Raw genomic sequence first — 16,718 nt, 5'->3', positions numbered from 1 at the left:
ATTTTTATTCTAAATTTTTAAATAACATAAATTGCAAGAAAATATAATATAATACATAAATTAGGGGACAAATTCAAATTAAAGTGACATACAATTACATAAACACTCAATTTTCAAAATTATTACGTTGCTCCCATAAATGCTCTATTAATACATTACGGAGTTCAAAATGAGCATTTTTGTCTTTAATTTTTTTATGTCTAGCTAAAAATTGTTCAAATCGAAGATTTTCATCTATCACCATTTCTATAGTTGGAGTTGGAGCCTCTACTACATCTTGAATTGGTGCATTGAGATCACGTTCATCCTTAATTATCATATTGTGCAGTATAATACATGTAATCATTATATCATGTAGCACTTCGTTTCTCCAAAAACGTGATGGTCCTGCAATAATTGCAAAATGTGATTGCAAAACTCCGAATGCACGTTCAACATCTTTTCAGCACGATTCTTGTTTCATCGCGAGATATTTCTTTTGTTGGGAATGAGGATCACGAATAGTTTGAACAATTGTAGACCATTTAGGATATATACCATCAGCAACAATTCTCGGAATCATATCCTAATTTTTTTCCAAATAGTGCTAAGTCTGGAAACGACCTACCGGATTTCTAAATTATTGTTGTGATCAATTAATTATTATGTTATGTATTGTATTTTATCTTGTATTTAAATTATTATGTTATGTATTATATTGTATTGTTATATTGTATTTAAATTATTATGTTATGTATTGTATTGTTATCTTGTATTTAAATTATCATATCATGTATTGTATTTATAAATTAAATTTTTTCATCTTGCCATTTTAATTTTGCGTATTCTTTATAATGAAAATTAATAATAAAATAATTATTCACAAAAATTAGAAAAAAAAAACTAAAATACTATTAATTTGAAATTAAAATAGTATATATTAAATAATATTTTTTTAAAATATTATATTACATTTAAAAAGGAATTATGAATATTAGATATTTAATTAATAGAATTATATGTAAAATAATATGTTAATTAGAAAGTAATAGAAATAATAATAAAATAATGAAAAAGTGAAATAGAGAGTGTGAATAGTAGTTCTCCAAATTTGGAGAACTACTATTCAACTCTCTAAATTTGAAGAGTAGAGGGAGATTTGGAGGTGGGTTGGAGTGCCTATTCTCTATTTTACTCTCCAAATATAGAGTATGGAGAGTAAAATAGAGGTGGATTGGAGATGGTCTTAGTTGAAGTGTCTAAGTGAAAGTTTGTACCAACTTTAGAGGGTCACTGATGGGTTAGGCCAAGATAAAACAAAGAACAACTGAGTTTTAATCATGATTTAGGGGATTATAGTAAGGCAAATATTGACCCCTATGTATGTCCTTAGTCCTCTACTAAGCAAACGTATGGCACTTGACAACTTGTTCATGATCTTGTTATGCCAAGTCAGTTTAAAACTCTAAGAACTTTACATGACACTTATGTGGTGTGATGATGTGGTGGGTTGTCGCACTCTCCCCCACCTGATGCTGTGACGACCATAGTGCATTACTGCTGCATAAACTATTAAATCTTATCTTTGAATAACCACAAGTTCTCATATTGTTCTCGTACAGCTTCATTCGACAATTTCTCTTTTCCAATGGACGTGGAACACGACAATAACCTTTTGTTTGTCTCATTCAAAACTTGTAGTGGTTTCTAAGAACATCAACCCCTCCTCCTTGAGCCTCTTCACAAGTTGAAAGTTGTGCTTGATTTTGTTCGTGTGGTATATCTAGTTATTGTAGGCAACATGCAAGCTCCTTCTCGTTCTATGACCCAGAGAAAATTGAGGTAGGGATCGATCAAGGAATGACATTGTGTGAAGAACTCTTTCCCTAGAATAATATCAAAGATATCTTTGGAATGATAGAGTTTGTTATACCTTTGCAGTAGCCCAATTTGACATCAACGCCACTAGTAATACCATAAGCATTTTGAGGATTAGCATTCACAATCTTAACACTAGAGTTAGTTGAAGTATGCTTCAACTCTAGTTTGTAGCCTTGGACATAAAATTATGAGTTGCTTCACTGTCAAACAATGCACGAGCAAGCTATTGTTAATGATAAGGTCCACGTACTAAAATTTATTATCATTAACTTGGCTAGCGGACTTTGTGATGGCTCCATATAGTACAATCACTCCTAATTGAGCTGTGACCTAACTCGCTCCTTGCACTTGCTCATTTTGTTCACGCACAATAGCTGGTGCGGATCCAGAATTCTTAGAAAAGGGTGTTGATGGTTGTAGTAAGAAATTATAAAAAATATTTATAAGGCCGATAAAGCTTTATCACACAACCTTAAGGAAGGTTTGCAACCCCTTAACCACTAGACTAAACCTTTCACATGCGTCAAGAGGTGTCAATACTTTTATATATATTTATTAAATCAAAATTTGACCTTTATATACAATGTAATTTTTCGGCGAAAGGGTGCCGCTTGACACCCCTTTGCCAAGGGTGGGTTCGCCCATGACCCAGGGATAAGACTCTTTAAGTTGGGACAACTCTTGAAACTATTTGTGGCCCCCTACATATGTAGCATCCTTTCGTTCGAACTTCCTTGTAGTATTGACGATCAACTGACTTCTTATTATCGACCTTGTGGGTATCTTGAGTCTTGTATTGTTGTTGATGTACTTCCTTGCTTTCATCACAGTCTCCTTCACCCTTGACAATGATATTCTTTGACTTATTACCTCGGTCTTTGTCATTCTTCTCATTCCTGAAATTCATCAAAAACTCGGCTTTCACTATAACTTGGTCTACATTAGAGAATCGTCGGCGTTGCAATTCTTGCTTAGCCCAATTTAGAAACCCATCCATAAAGTGAACAACAAGTCACCGTTGGTGAGATTGGAAATTTGAAGAATAAGGATAGTGAACTCCTTAATATAATCACATATGCTTCCATACTACTTCAACTCTCGAAGTTTACATCTTGCCTCGTACAAGATATTATTTGGGAAAAATTATTGCTTTAACTCGGCCTTGAACTGATCCCATGTGCTAATAGTGCACAACCCTCTTTCAGCATCAGCCAATTTACGTCTTCACCATAGCATGATAGTCTCTGACAAATTCAATATTGCAGTGTTGATCTTGGCATCATCGTCCCTTACATTTTCATGTCAGAAATAATATTCCAAGTGCCAAAAAAAGTTCTATACTTCCTATCCATCATGAACACCTTTGAACACTAGTGGCTTGAGAGCCTCGATCTTAGCCTCCCTCATCACATTAACATTCCTGGCGAACTCAATCATGCCAATGTTTACCTGCACTTTGAGTGCCTCTATTTTTGCCTTCTTGGCATCGATAGTGTTCAATGCCTCTATGAGCCTACACTCTAATGTAGCAATGGTCTGCCTCGTCTCTATCTCAGTCAGCGTATGCCCATCCAAGTCACTCTGGATGCTTTCGATCGCTTCAAAAGTATGTTTAGAACATTTAGAGTGCCTTTTACTTTCCCCAACCATTGGCAAAGTATTTCGACTACCTCCATTCCTGCATTAACCTTCGTTGGGCAGGACCTCTACATCATCCTCGTTGGCCTCAGTGGTTGAAGGTTCTTGGGATGTAATCCCTTCATTTGGCTCAACCTCGAGCGTCATCTCTTGATTTTTGTCAGTGATATTCTTCTTTTTGCCATAGCCCTTCTTGTCGGTGGCATCCTGAGTGACATTGGCTTCGGTGTTAGTAGCGTTGATTTTTCCATTGTTTGTCATTCTCTTAGTTAGGACCTCACTCTGATACCATGTTGTCACGTCCTTAGTCTTCTACTAAGCATACGTGCGACACTTGACAACTTGCTCACGTTCTTGCACCACTTGCTCACGATCTTGTTATGACCAGTCAAGCTTAAACTATAGGAATCGCTAAGATAATGGAAGAGAGCACGTACAAATATTTTTAGGAAGAATTATGTAGAGAACTTTGATTAATTCTTAATTGATTTTTGCTTGATGATTTTAGAAATGGGTGCTCCTCTATTTATATTACTCATCTAGGGGCTAAAGTGTTAATAATAATTTCTACATAAGTCCCCATATATTTACATTAGAATCATTTACTCTCTACATACTTAAAATATTCTAGAGATCGTCTATGCAATTCTATAATTTTCCATCAAAAAAGTTAAATATTTCTCTAGAATCATCCACAAGGACAATTATTTCTCCTATGTAAGCTCTCCACATGAGTCACTTTATGTCATAGGCATTTATGTGGCAATTATGTGGTGTGATGATGTGGTGTATCGTCACACCTAGATCAATATGTGAATAGATGTAATAAAACTGAGTTTTAACCATGGTTTAGGGGAATATTTTAGTAAGGCAAATATAGACCCCTACATCAAAGTGAATAGGTGTAATAATATTGAAAAAATAAAAATAACTAAGTAAACATTTACTAGTGAATTAATTAATATAACTATAGTTTCATCTAATCACAATTAGTCAGTATTGTTTAATGAAAATTGCTATGAACGATTGGGACTTACCAAAGTGATTTGTATCAAAACTTAACTGTCTTATATTTTGCTGATCTTCCCATTTATATAAATCACACTCTCTCTCATTTTACCACTTATTAATTTTTTTCCCCCTAAAATCACTCAACGATATCAAAATTTGTATTTTGAAAGGTATCATTTCTCCCTACTTCGTAAATTTCAAGTAGTTTTTGGCGGTTTTCAAAGAATATATATATATATAATTTTGTTTATCCATTCATAAAATTTCATCCCATCTTTAATTTTTCAGTTAAATTAGAAGTTATATATGAATTATGGCTGAACAACCTTCATCTCTAAAAGAAATTGCTTATAGTAGCAATTAATTGAAAACAACTGATGGTGTTGATTCTGGGTCAATGGATCAAGACATGAATAAAGAATTTGAGGTGTTTGTATAATCTAATTTTGTATTTTTTGTGATTGTATTTGTATCAATAAACTCGAGACTATGTTGTATATAACTCTATGAATTTATTTGTATCAGTTATATGGCTAGAACTTACTATTTGTATAATTTTCTTTTGTAATTTGTGGTTATATCAATAAATTCAAGATTATGTTGTATATTACTCTATGAATTAATTTGTATCCATATTTTTTTAAAATCTTATTTGTATCAATTATATGGCTAGCACTGAGTATTTGTATATTTCTAAAAAAAAAAAGATTTTTCTATATCTTATAATATAATTAATACATTTTAATTTGTATATTTACATCATTTTTGACTCACGTGTGACTTTTTAGGGTTCATATTTGTATATTATCAGCAAGTACACGTTTTAGTTATTTTTTTTTATAATTTCAACATTTATATATAGTCACTTGTTTTTATATTTCAATTAATTGTACCCATATACAAATAACTATTGTTGAATAGCAAATGAAGAACTTAAACGAGTTTTTTTTTTTTTGAATTAATCAAGCTTTCTTGATCTCATGAACTTAGTGATTATGGTGTTTTTTGTGTGACAGAAGTCTTATTTGATTAGAAACTCTTATAAGATTACACTAATAGTGATTTGTGAGATTGTTTTCCATTTTAATAACCAAAATTATAGCATATTTCATTAATTAAGTTAATATTTTAATTTATATAAAAATTTCCATTTTAATAACCACAATTATTGCATATTTCATTAATTAAGTTAATATTTTAATTTGTATAAAAATAAAATTTTCAATCAGATATACAAATAGAGTAAGGCATAGCTACTAAAACTATAACTACATTACGTAATTAGACAAACTATAGCTAAAACGGTTTGTTATATTTTAACTCGCTATTTATGAAATTTGCTTGCTTAATTAAAAAAAAATTAACTCAAATCTTCTGTTTCAAGTTGAAATTGGATAAAGGACAAAATTGAAAACATCAAAAATCTCTATTTTATTATTTGTGCATAATATTTATCGATTTTTAAGTGTTTGATTTAATTTGTTCGTTTCATTGTTTTTTCCATTTATTTTATACACCCTAATTTTAGCCTCTGTTCAACTTCTCTATTCCTCAATGGAAACATCCGCCGGACACCCGCCGGAAACATCCCACAATGTTAACTCCGACGAAATTCTCCGTCAAGACAACCACCACAATGCCAATTCTTCCCCTCCCCAAACGACACCCGAAGCTGCCGTTTCAGACTCTCAGCTTGACGACCTTCCAAAATCATCCGAAACGAAAATATCCTCTGACTTGCCACCTCCCACCGGAGTCACCCCACCCCAAGTGAAAAGACGACGTCGTAGAAAACGATTCTTCACTGACTTGATTCCACCCTCTGTTTCCGCCGCCGCCGTGAACGGCCTTCGTGTTCTCCGCCCTAACCCTAAACCCTCCACTGCGTATTCATATTCCGAGACGGAATTGGCCACTGGAGACGACCTCTCTAAGAATCACAATCGCCGGAGAAGGATGTCTGATCTTGCTAAAGAAGTCGATGTTGAGGCCCTAATTGCTATCTCTGTTGGGTTCCCTGTCGATTCCCTTACAGAGGAAGAAATTGAAGCTAATGTAGTTTCTCAAATTGGGGGCATTGAACAAGCCAATTATATTGTCGTGCGTAACCACATTCTGGCACGTTGGCGGTCTAATGTCACTGTTTGGCTCACAAAAGATCATGCTTTGGAATCCATACGAGCTGAACATAAAAATCTTGTGCATTCTGCTTACTCTTTTCTCCTACATCATGGGTATATCAATTTTGGTGTAGCTCCAGGGATAAAAGAAGTGAAATTTAAGCCACCTGAAGGGGCCTTAAAGGGGAATGTGATCGTTATTGGTGCGGGGCTATCGGGTTTAGTTGCTGCGAGACAATTGATTTCTTTAGGACTTAAAGTTGTGGTTCTTGAAGGAAGGGGTAGACCTGGTGGTAGAGTGCGATCCAAGAAAATGACAGGTGGACAAAATGGGGTTGTTGCTGCTGCAGATTTAGGTGGAAGTGTATTAACTGGAATAAATGGTAATCCGTTGGGTGTTCTCGCAAGGCAGTTAGGTGTTCCACTTCATAAGGTGAGAGATATATGCCCTTTGTATTTGCCAAATGGTAGAACTGTTAATCCGGATATGGATTCCAAAGTTGAAGCATCTTTTAATAAATTATTAGATAGGGTGTGTAAACTTAGGCAGGCAATGTTGGATGAGGTTAAGAGTGTAGATGTTTCATTAGGTACTGCATTAGAGGCGTTTAGGCATGTGTATAGAGTGGCTGAGGATCCCCAAGAGCAAATGCTTCTGGATTGGCATTTAGCCAACTTGGAGTATGCTAATGCTTCGTTAATGTCCAATTTGTCTATGGCGTTTTGGGACCAGGATGATCCTTATGAAATGGGGGGTGATCATTGCTTCATCCCTGGAGGAAATGAGAGGTTAATTCGGGCTTTAGCAGAGGACATTCCTATTTTTTATGATAGGACGGTTGAAAGTGTAAGATATGGTACTGACGGGGTTTTAGTGTATGCTGGTGGGCAGGAATATCATGGGGATATGGTTCTATGTACAGTTCCCCTGGGAGTGCTTAAGAAGGGTAACATTGAGTTTGTACCAGAGCTTCCTCAGCGTAAGAAAGATGCAATTGAGAGATTAGGATTTGGATTGTTGAATAAAGTTGCAATTCTTTTTCCCTATGACTTTTGGGGTGGGGAGATTGATACTTTTGGACACTTGACTGATGACCCGAATATGAGGGGTGAGTTTTTTCTGTTCTATAGTTATTCTTCAGTTTCAGGTGGACCACTTCTAATTGCTCTTGTAGCTGGAGAAGCAGCAGTCAAATTTGAAAAGATGTCTCCTCTTGAATCTGTTGTGAGGGTTCTTGAAATTCTGAAGGGTATATTCAGTCCAAAAGGAATTGCTGTTCCAGATCCACTTCAAGCAGTTTGTACACGTTGGGGACAGGATCAGTTAAGTTATGGTTCTTATTCCTATGTTGCAATTGGAGCCTCAGGGGATGACTACGACATCCTTGCTGAGAGTGTTGGAGACCGAGTTTTCTTTGCAGGTGAAGCAACTAGTAAACAGTATCCTGCAACAATGCACGGGGCGTTTCTCAGTGGGATGAGAGAAGCTGCTCACATACTTAGAGTTACTGATAGGAGGATATCTCCAGCTGATACATCAAATATTTGCAGTCAGGAAAACACTAGTGTTGTTGATAAGTTCTTTGATACTCCAGACCTTAAATTTGGAAATTTCTGTGTGTTGTATGATCCCATGTCAACTGACCTGGAGTCTAATTGCTTAATACGAGTTGAATTGCAAGGGGAGAGATGTTTACATTTATATAGCCTGCTCTCCCGAAGACTAGTGCTGGAGCTAAGCAAATTAGAAGGGGATCTGAGCAGGATAGAAATGTTAACACGTGACTTTGGGGTGAAATTGGTTGGTTGGAATAATTTATCCGTTGCTGTAGGATCTCTACTCACCTCCATTGAATCGGCTAGATCAGTTTGAATTTGGAGCTACTGGTTATGGTTGATGCAGATAAGATGAGATACATTAGTAGTTTAGGACCTCCTCAATTCAAACTGAATTAGTTTGAATATGACTGTTGTAGATTCAGGGACAGAATCCCTGTCAAATTGAACTGCTTCGATGTTACTATTAACGTGTTGTACGCACTGTCCTGATCAACTTTTGGTAGTTAGCTGGTTAATAATACTGAAAAATTGCAGTCACGGGATTTTAGAGGTTTTCAAACAAGCTTATCACTTATCAGGTGACATCACTCTTTGTTTTGTAGTTTTATGTTCTGAAGCATTTATCAGAAACCAATTTGGAACTTGTTGCTGACAATTACAATGCAATGAATTTTATGGCACAAATGTACAGTTCAATTGAGAATGAAAATTCTACAATGTACATCAATCCCTTATATCGATCTTTTTCTTTTCTACTTGTCTTTAAATAATTCTGATAATTATCCGTGACTGATTCAACAATGGGTTCAATAAAACCCAGTTATGAAAAGCGCATATACAGTTATACATTTGAAATTTGAATTCTAAATCCGTCACTAGCTGCAGAATGGTTGTCCAAATTATCAATCATCAACAAGAAATGCCTTCAATTGTTTAGTGAACTCCTTTGGTTTCTCCAAGTTGACTGCATGCCCCGCATTTCTGATAACTACTAACTCAGCATTCCCTTCAATATGCCTATCATTTAGTGTTGTAACATCAGCGATTGATGAAATAAAGTTTATGAAAACAAAACATGAGTATGTTGTTGTTACCTCTGCAGTCTGTACCCCAGTTCTAATGGGAATATCCTGTCTTGTTCTCCCCAAATAATTAACGTCGACTATTGGGAATAAGAAAGAAACCAAATGAACAAGTGAAAATAAACTAGTACTAGAAGAGAAAAGAAGTTGGGAAAATGCAGACCTGGGAAATCTTAGGAAGATTGGAAAGTTGTCTATCTCTAAGTAAATTTTGTATGAGCTCTCTTTTCTCGTTCATATAATCGTTGCACATCACCTGTGTAATGTAGATATAAGCATTTCTGTGATAACATATATTGTACGTAGCCTATTTCATTCATATATACTTACATCTATAAAATCAGAAAGAAAGTAGGAAGGCATGACTTTCACAGGCTTAAAAAATGAAAAACGCATCAATTCCCTTAGTTTCTCAGGTGTTTGTGGCAATAAAATGCTAGCAGCTTCATCCAAATCAGAAACCTGAAACAATCCATCTTTCATATCTTTTTCCTCTAAACAAACGCCTGCACAACACAACACCAATCTCTCCACTGCCTCTGGATATTGAGCTGCAACGCTATAACCAACAAACCCTCCATAACTAATACCTACAAGACTCGTCCTAACAACACCATGCACCTCCATCAATTTCTTAACACATGTTGCTTGAAAAGTCTCGGTCCTTTCAGGGCGTTTGGTGGAGGAGGCACCAAAGAAGAGGAGATCAGGAAGGTAGACATTAAAATGAGGAGTAAAATGTCTTAGAAGATCACTATATTGCCACATTGCATTGGCACCAAATCCATGAACAAGAAAGAGGTTAGGTTTTGTTGGTTCATCAACTTTAGGTATCCAACAATGCATTGTGGTTCCATCTTCAAGATCCGTTGTAACGGAACGAAGTCCAGAAAAAGAAAAGAAATATCGATAAAAACGATCTCTTGAAGCTGTGAAGCTAAGGCATTTGGCCATTCTGTATTATTCAATCTCACAACAATATTCAAAATTCCTTTCTTTCAACTTCCCTTCATGACTATTATTAATTGTGATGACTATTATTAGTCTACCAAAATTTAGAGGTCTACCATGAATTTCGGTTTTATCTTTTGGAACATATTTCATCACCTGTCAAAGAACTCACTACAATTAATTTGACCAAGTCTAACATAATGTCTACTCTATTTTTTTCAAGTTAGAGACTACTGTGAAATAAAAGTTGGAACACAACTCATGTTAAGTGTAATTTAATTTTATTACTAGTGATTAGTAAATGATAATTTATTGATTAAAAATATGTTTTTTTTTATAGATATAATTGAGAGAGAAGAGGTAGTAAATTTTTCCATACGCATCCATACAAAAATCTATTGTGTATAGGGATGAAAACATAAGAATATATATTTCTTAAAAGAATTAGAACTAAGATGATTTGCATTTTTCATTTTTTGTTTCTTTACAAAATTAAGGAAAGTTTTTAATAAAGTTTGTCACTTCAGTCTAAGTATATAATATGTTGTAGGCTAATGCTAGCAACCCCTAATCTTTTTTATTAAGAATGAAAAGAAGTTTGATATTTTATAACCTTAGTAACATGCAATTATATGAAAATCTTATGAGCTCTACAATATCATTGAGTAATCCCCACATAATAAATGAATTCAGCAAAGACCTATATTTATAGACCTTGAAATGTGCTTAACATCTTCTTTTGAGGTAGCTTGAACCTATCTGATTTCTGGTGACTTAGAATGATAAACTAAGTTACATGTAAATTAGTTTAGTATGTCCTAACACATCTTAACTTGTCAGGTGACGACTCTTCTTGTTTAATTCCTAAAAGAGGTTTCACATGTCGAAGGCTCGTCTTTTGCGGGTAAAATTGTAACACCCCACTATTTGAAAGAACTAGAATTAGAAAGAAACAATTTTTGGAAAGATTGACAAAATTAAGTTAAGTAGGAGTTTTGGGTCAACTTCAAACAACCATAACACCTAGCTCAGGATGAGTTAGGTGTACTACAAGATACCGTAGGAAAGATCTTTGAATTATCTTTCCAACGCCGAGGAGTTTGCACGATTTCGAGTTCGTATGAGGGAGATATTCCCATTTGAAGTTGGGTTGTCTAGATAAAGAAAATTAAAGCTGGATTTTAGAAGGGTACTTTGGTCTTTTCCCTACCCAATTATTTAATTTCATTTTTTAGTAATTAAGTTGGGGTCTAAACTAATTTGGTTCAGCTTACGCTTCATAAAAAAGAGTTAGGGTTTTGAGAGAAGAGAAAAGAAGAGGAGAAAAGAGGAGAAAAAGCAAGGATTCGTCGATTTCTTGAGGAATTGAGTGTAGATTTCGCCAAGGATTCAATACTATGAGGTATGTGAGACTTTCATAACGTTGGGTTCGTTCACCCACGTGCCAAACATATGTATTTCAGCGTGAAGTCGTCATAAAAAGATTGAAAGTTTGAATGTTCTTGATGTGTGCTCTTGAATTGCTTTCGTTCTTGAATTTGGGTTGAGATTGAGGAGTTTCTTGAGGTTATATTGTTGTTTCCTTGAGTTGTTTGAGTTAGATTCTTGTGTTCATATATTGGGTATCTGAATCTAAAGAGGAATTGAGAAAGATAATCTGTCACGACCCGGGAGCACCCCCTAGTCGTAACCGGCGTACTCGACCTCGAAGAGGTCTAATACAAGCCTCTTAGCATTCATTCATCGCATAGACACCAAAACTATAAGGAATTAAAAACTTTCTTCACACACGAAGATACTTTCAATAAATAGCAAGCGGAAGACTTTCTAGACTTTATACAATATGTCTCAAAACCATCTAATACTTGAATATAACATTGGGACTAAGCCCACTCAAAACCTAAGCAAATACTAGAGAGACATAAAAAGAACATGTTGGTTATTGCCCTCGAATCTATGAGGACTCACCAAGTCTTCATCTTCAACTCTTAAAAACCTATCAAGTAGCCATGACATATCACCATCTCCAAATCCCTACACTTTAGTCAAAAAGCGAAAGAAAGGGGTTAGCACAATTAAGTACTAAGTATGGAGACCATGCAAGAAAATATGCACAACGGACATTTACAAGAAATGTATGCTTTCATGTCCTTTGATAAAACCTTTCCTTTACAAGTATAAGAGACATAATACAAGTCAACATTAACATATTAGACCATAGCCAACCATACATATACTTAACATAAATCCATATACAACCCATGCTTAACTTTAGAAGGACACATGTCATTTCATTACCATAGGACCTCTACCTAATATAACCTTAAGACACACTTGAGTGAGACAAGAAGTGACCGCCCACACAATCCTCTTCAAGCACACTTAAGTGTTCCCCAAGATTACCTTAGATAAGGACTTTATAGGCAAAGTGCATAATCATACCCGATAGATAGCATATTAATGAGATGATATGTATAATGATGCTTACATAAAATAAATCATATTTAGTGGGGCATAGTACATGTGTGGTGAGTGACCATCAATATAGTATTTCCAAGGCCTACCACCCCCTTGGAGAGGCGAAAGAGGTACAAACCCCTCAATGTGGTTACCCGGGCCTACCACCCCCCGAGCTAGGGACCAAGGTACAAACCCCTCGATATGGTTATACGGGCCTACTACCCCCCGTACTAGGCAACCAAGGTACCAACCCCTCGATATGGTTATACGGGCCTACTACCCCCCGTACTAGGCAACCAAGGTACCAACCCCTCGATACGGTTATACGGGCCTACTACCCCCCGTACTAGGCAACCAAGGTACCAACCCCTCGATATGGTTATACGGGCCTACTACCCCCCGTACTAGGCAACCAAGGTACCAACCCCTCGATACGGTTATACGGGCCTACTACCCCCCGTACTAGGCAACCAAGGTACCAACCCCTCGATACGGTTATACGGGCCTACTACCCCCCGTACTAGGCAACCAAGGTACCAACCCCTCGATACGGTTATACGGGCCTACTACCCCCCGTACTAGGCAACCAAGGTACCAACCCCTCGATACGGTTATACGGGCCTACTACCCCCCGTACTAGGCAACCAAGGTACCAACCCCTCGATATGGTTATACGGGCCTACTACCCCCCGTACTAGGCAACCAAGGTACCAACCCCTCGATACGGTTATACGGGCCTACTACCCCCCGTACTAGGCAACCAAGGTACCAACCCCTCGATACGGTTATACGGGCCTACTACCCCCCGTACTAGGCTTGGTCGACTCACAACACTTATATAGAGAAAATCATATACATGTGTCCATTTCATCATCATTTCAATAATTATATAACTATTCGATTCATAGGACGTACATTGGACCTTCCATTTCCTAAGGATTCTATAAATGGGCATTTTATCAAACACATGATGGGCTATTGTTCATGTAAATGAAATCATGTACTTCAAGAGTACTAAGTCCAACCAATTTCGAAATACATATAAATCAGCCCACCAACAACATACATATATATATCAACCTTCATAATTTGATCATGGAAGCATGAAAACCATAAACATCACATAATAATTCCATTTCATGATAATATGCAAAATAGACCATAATAGGATCATCACAAGATCACATAAACTCATTCACATCATACCTTCACATATAGCTTCACATAAAACTCATTCACATCATACCTTCACATATAACTCATTCACATCATACCTTCACATATAGCTTCATATAGGACTTTACATCTAGCCTCATATGTGTATAATAATACAACAATATAATAACATTCACATAATGCCCTTCATGGCCTCAATTCACAACAATACAACAAATAACCACCTCCACCAAAGGTGGATCAAGCCAATCAATAACAATATTATTAATACTAAGAGATCAAGCCATCTCACCACCCTTTTCAAAGGCCATAAGCCACAATACTCAATTCCATGCCAATTATACAATATTTATCAAGTTTGATCAACTTACCCTCTTTCCATGGCTATCTTCATCATCCTCATCTTCCAACAATTTAACAATACAATAACAATGATAATAACAACAATCAACTATACAAGCTAAGCTAAACAATATCCAATAACCAACATAAAGTCTAAATCCCAATTTATGACCATTCAAGGCTACTACCTCACATTATACCATTCAATAACAATTTCTAGCAACTCAACATAGCTAAGATCATATAAGAACAGCCCACATCAACCACTCAATAATCCTACATCAATTACTCAAAATCATTAAACTCACTTTAGGCTAAATTTAAAGAATTTGAGAAGACATGGGTTCACAAATATTTCTTTCTTAAAACCATAAATAATCATTAATAACCACATGAAACATCATTTGAAATTATTTAATGCAAGAACCCATGCTTAGAATTCGAAATAGGATTTTTGTGTATTTGAAAAACCTTGAAAACCTTTTGATTGGGCTCCTTGAAAGAAAGAATAATCAAGGATAAAGGATCCCCATACCTTAATCTTCAAGAACCAAACGAAATTGGTGAAGAAATCAATAGCCACCATCCACCCTAGCTTCAACTTTCACCTTAAGCTTCCTTGGGGTTTTGAGAGAGTTTTTGAGAGAGGGAAATGTTTTTTTAGGGATGGGAATTGGATTATGGTATCTAGGAAATAATATAAGTCCTTTGAAAAAAATGGTCCAACACTTAAAAAATAAAATGAGGCGGGTGAACAGTAACCCCGCATACTGGAAATTGTCATTTCCTACCGGACAGATTTTACGAAAATGGGCATAACTTCTTCGTCCGAACTCCGAATGAGGTGAAACGAAGTGCGTTAGATAGCTAACTCCAAGGGCTTTCCATGGATATATTATTGGCCACCAAATAATTTGTGTGCTAGGAGATATGACCCTCCAAAGTAGACCCTCGAAAAAGGCTTCACTTGGAAATTTTGGATTTTGATACGGTTGCTCTAAAATTTGGGTTAGACTCATTTCCCACTCAATTTGACCCCCTGAATAAGAATACGAAGTCGAATTTCCGAAATGATGCACGGATTTTGAGATATATGGAAATTACAATTTATAGGTGTTTCCGAAGCACATTTTCGGGCATTTTTGGGGTCGTTTCATAATCGAATTTAGGTGAATTGGGGTTAGAAAATGAAGAAGGAACAAGTCGGGAAAATCTGGGTAATAGGTCCACGTCGCGGACTTGTTCCTTAGGATTGGTAAATACTCTCCCGCGTCACGAAGCGGTCACAGACTGTTCTGCCTCAAAATATATTTCGCGACCAAATAATTAAATGCATCTCCGCATCGTGGACTTGCTTCCAGGCAGTGATTTCTTGATCATTTCTCATGTTTAACTATCTAAAAACACTCCTAACATCATGAGATCTTTCCTATCACAAATCACAATCCTTGAATCCATAAATTCAAATTCAAGGAAAGTTAAGAGCCAAGTCAAGAGAAGTTCATAGAGTCTTCCAAAAGTCTTTTGCAAATGTTTTAACTTTATTTTAAGACCTAAGTTTTGAATTGAGTAAAGAGTAAAGAGTAAAGATTGAAGTTCATCTCTTCAAAGAGTATATGGGGACTATGTATTCCCAAAGAGTAAAGAGGTTTTCACATTTAAACAAGAAGGAAACTGAGATTTCCAAAAAAGCCTTTGAGCTAGTTTTCAGTAGAGAGTAAATGCTTTCACAATTAAGCAAGAGAGGAAACACTGATTTCCAAGAGAGCATTTGGGTTAGTTTTTGAGTAATTATCTCAAACCACAGAGTTATGTTTTTAAACATATGAGCTAGTACATTTTGGGAGTAGTATTGAGCACCGATATGGGGGGGAGTTCAGACAACTCCCAGCCCCCATAAACCATGCAGCCATCATGGGTAGAAAAGTGTAATACTTTTTAGATGATTCCTTAGTGCTTTCTAGCATAGACTAGTGGATCCACTTAATAGTTAGGTTCTATACCTTCTGCAAGGTATAGGACGACCCTGGCAGCGTGAGGCAAAACGATGTATCATCACAATAGCTCTTAAGTGATGGTTGTCGGTTAGGGAAACTCCTACATCAGTATTTTGTATTCTTATATACATTGAGTTAATTGTATTTTTATATACATCCAGAGTTCATTTGTATCTTTGCATACATACAGAGTTATTATTGTATTTCTAAATACACAAAGTTGTTACCCATGTTTTAAAAGTTTTTCTTTATATTGCATATATAGTATTGTTTTATATTGAAATGAGTTAAGTTGAGTTGAGTTGAGTCCATCAGTTCCTTTCAAGATTATGTCTTGTTTTAGCATTCCCCTCGCATGCTCGTACATTCAATGTACTGATGCCAGTTGGCCTGCATCTTTTTATGATGCAGATTGAGGTAACCAGGATCAACATCAAGCGCATCGTTGATCCAATTGAGCTTCAGAGTTGTTGGTGAACCTCCTTCCTTCCGGAGGATCCACTTTTCATTACTTTATCATT

General features: G+C 36.0%; 2 protein-coding genes across 2 annotated transcripts; one reads left to right on the top strand and one right to left on the bottom strand.

Moving 5' to 3' along the window:
* The first annotated feature begins 6,011 nt into the window (after positions 1-6,011).
* LOC125865205 (lysine-specific histone demethylase 1 homolog 1) lies at positions 6,012-8,541 on the top strand. The gene has a single exon (XM_049545411.1). The coding sequence runs from the start codon at positions 6,064-6,066 to the stop codon at positions 8,500-8,502; it is 2,439 nt and encodes an 812-aa protein (XP_049401368.1). The 5' UTR covers positions 6,012-6,063; the 3' UTR covers positions 8,503-8,541.
* A 486-nt stretch (positions 8,542-9,027) lies between these two features.
* On the bottom strand, positions 9,028-10,225 carry LOC125865580 (uncharacterized). Its single transcript, XM_049545780.1, has 4 exons — positions 9,602-10,225; positions 9,435-9,527; positions 9,284-9,351; positions 9,028-9,206 (listed from the first exon to the last, which is right to left on the bottom strand). The coding sequence occupies exons 1-4, from the start codon at positions 10,223-10,225 to the stop codon at positions 9,092-9,094; spliced, it is 900 nt and encodes a 299-aa protein (XP_049401737.1). The 3' UTR covers positions 9,028-9,091.
* Positions 10,226-16,718: the final 6,493 nt, after the last annotated feature.

Source organism: Solanum stenotomum, chromosome 5 (genome assembly GCF_019186545.1).
Source record: "Solanum stenotomum isolate F172 chromosome 5, ASM1918654v1, whole genome shotgun sequence".
NCBI lineage: Eukaryota > Viridiplantae > Streptophyta > Magnoliopsida > Solanales > Solanaceae > Solanum > Solanum stenotomum.
Note: the sequence above shows the minus strand (reverse complement) of the source record. Positions and strands in the feature narration are given on the sequence as shown.

Excerpts from the sequence above, each read along its gene's own strand:
- LOC125865205 (XM_049545411.1), top strand. The coding sequence starts at position 6,064 with ATGGAAACATCCGCCGGACACCCGCCGGAAACATCCCACAATGTTAAC.
- LOC125865580 (XM_049545780.1), bottom strand. The coding sequence starts at position 10,225 with ATGGCCAAATGCCTTAGCTTCACAGCTTCAAGAGATCGTTTTTATCGA. Across the intron at positions 9,352-9,434 it reads ATCTTCCTAAGATTTCCCAG|TCGACGTTAATTATTTGGGG; the intron begins GTCTGCATTTTC and ends TATTCCCAATAG. Across the intron at positions 9,207-9,283 it reads CTGGGGTACAGACTGCAGAG|GCATATTGAAGGGAATGCTG; the intron begins GTAACAACAACA and ends ACTAAATGATAG.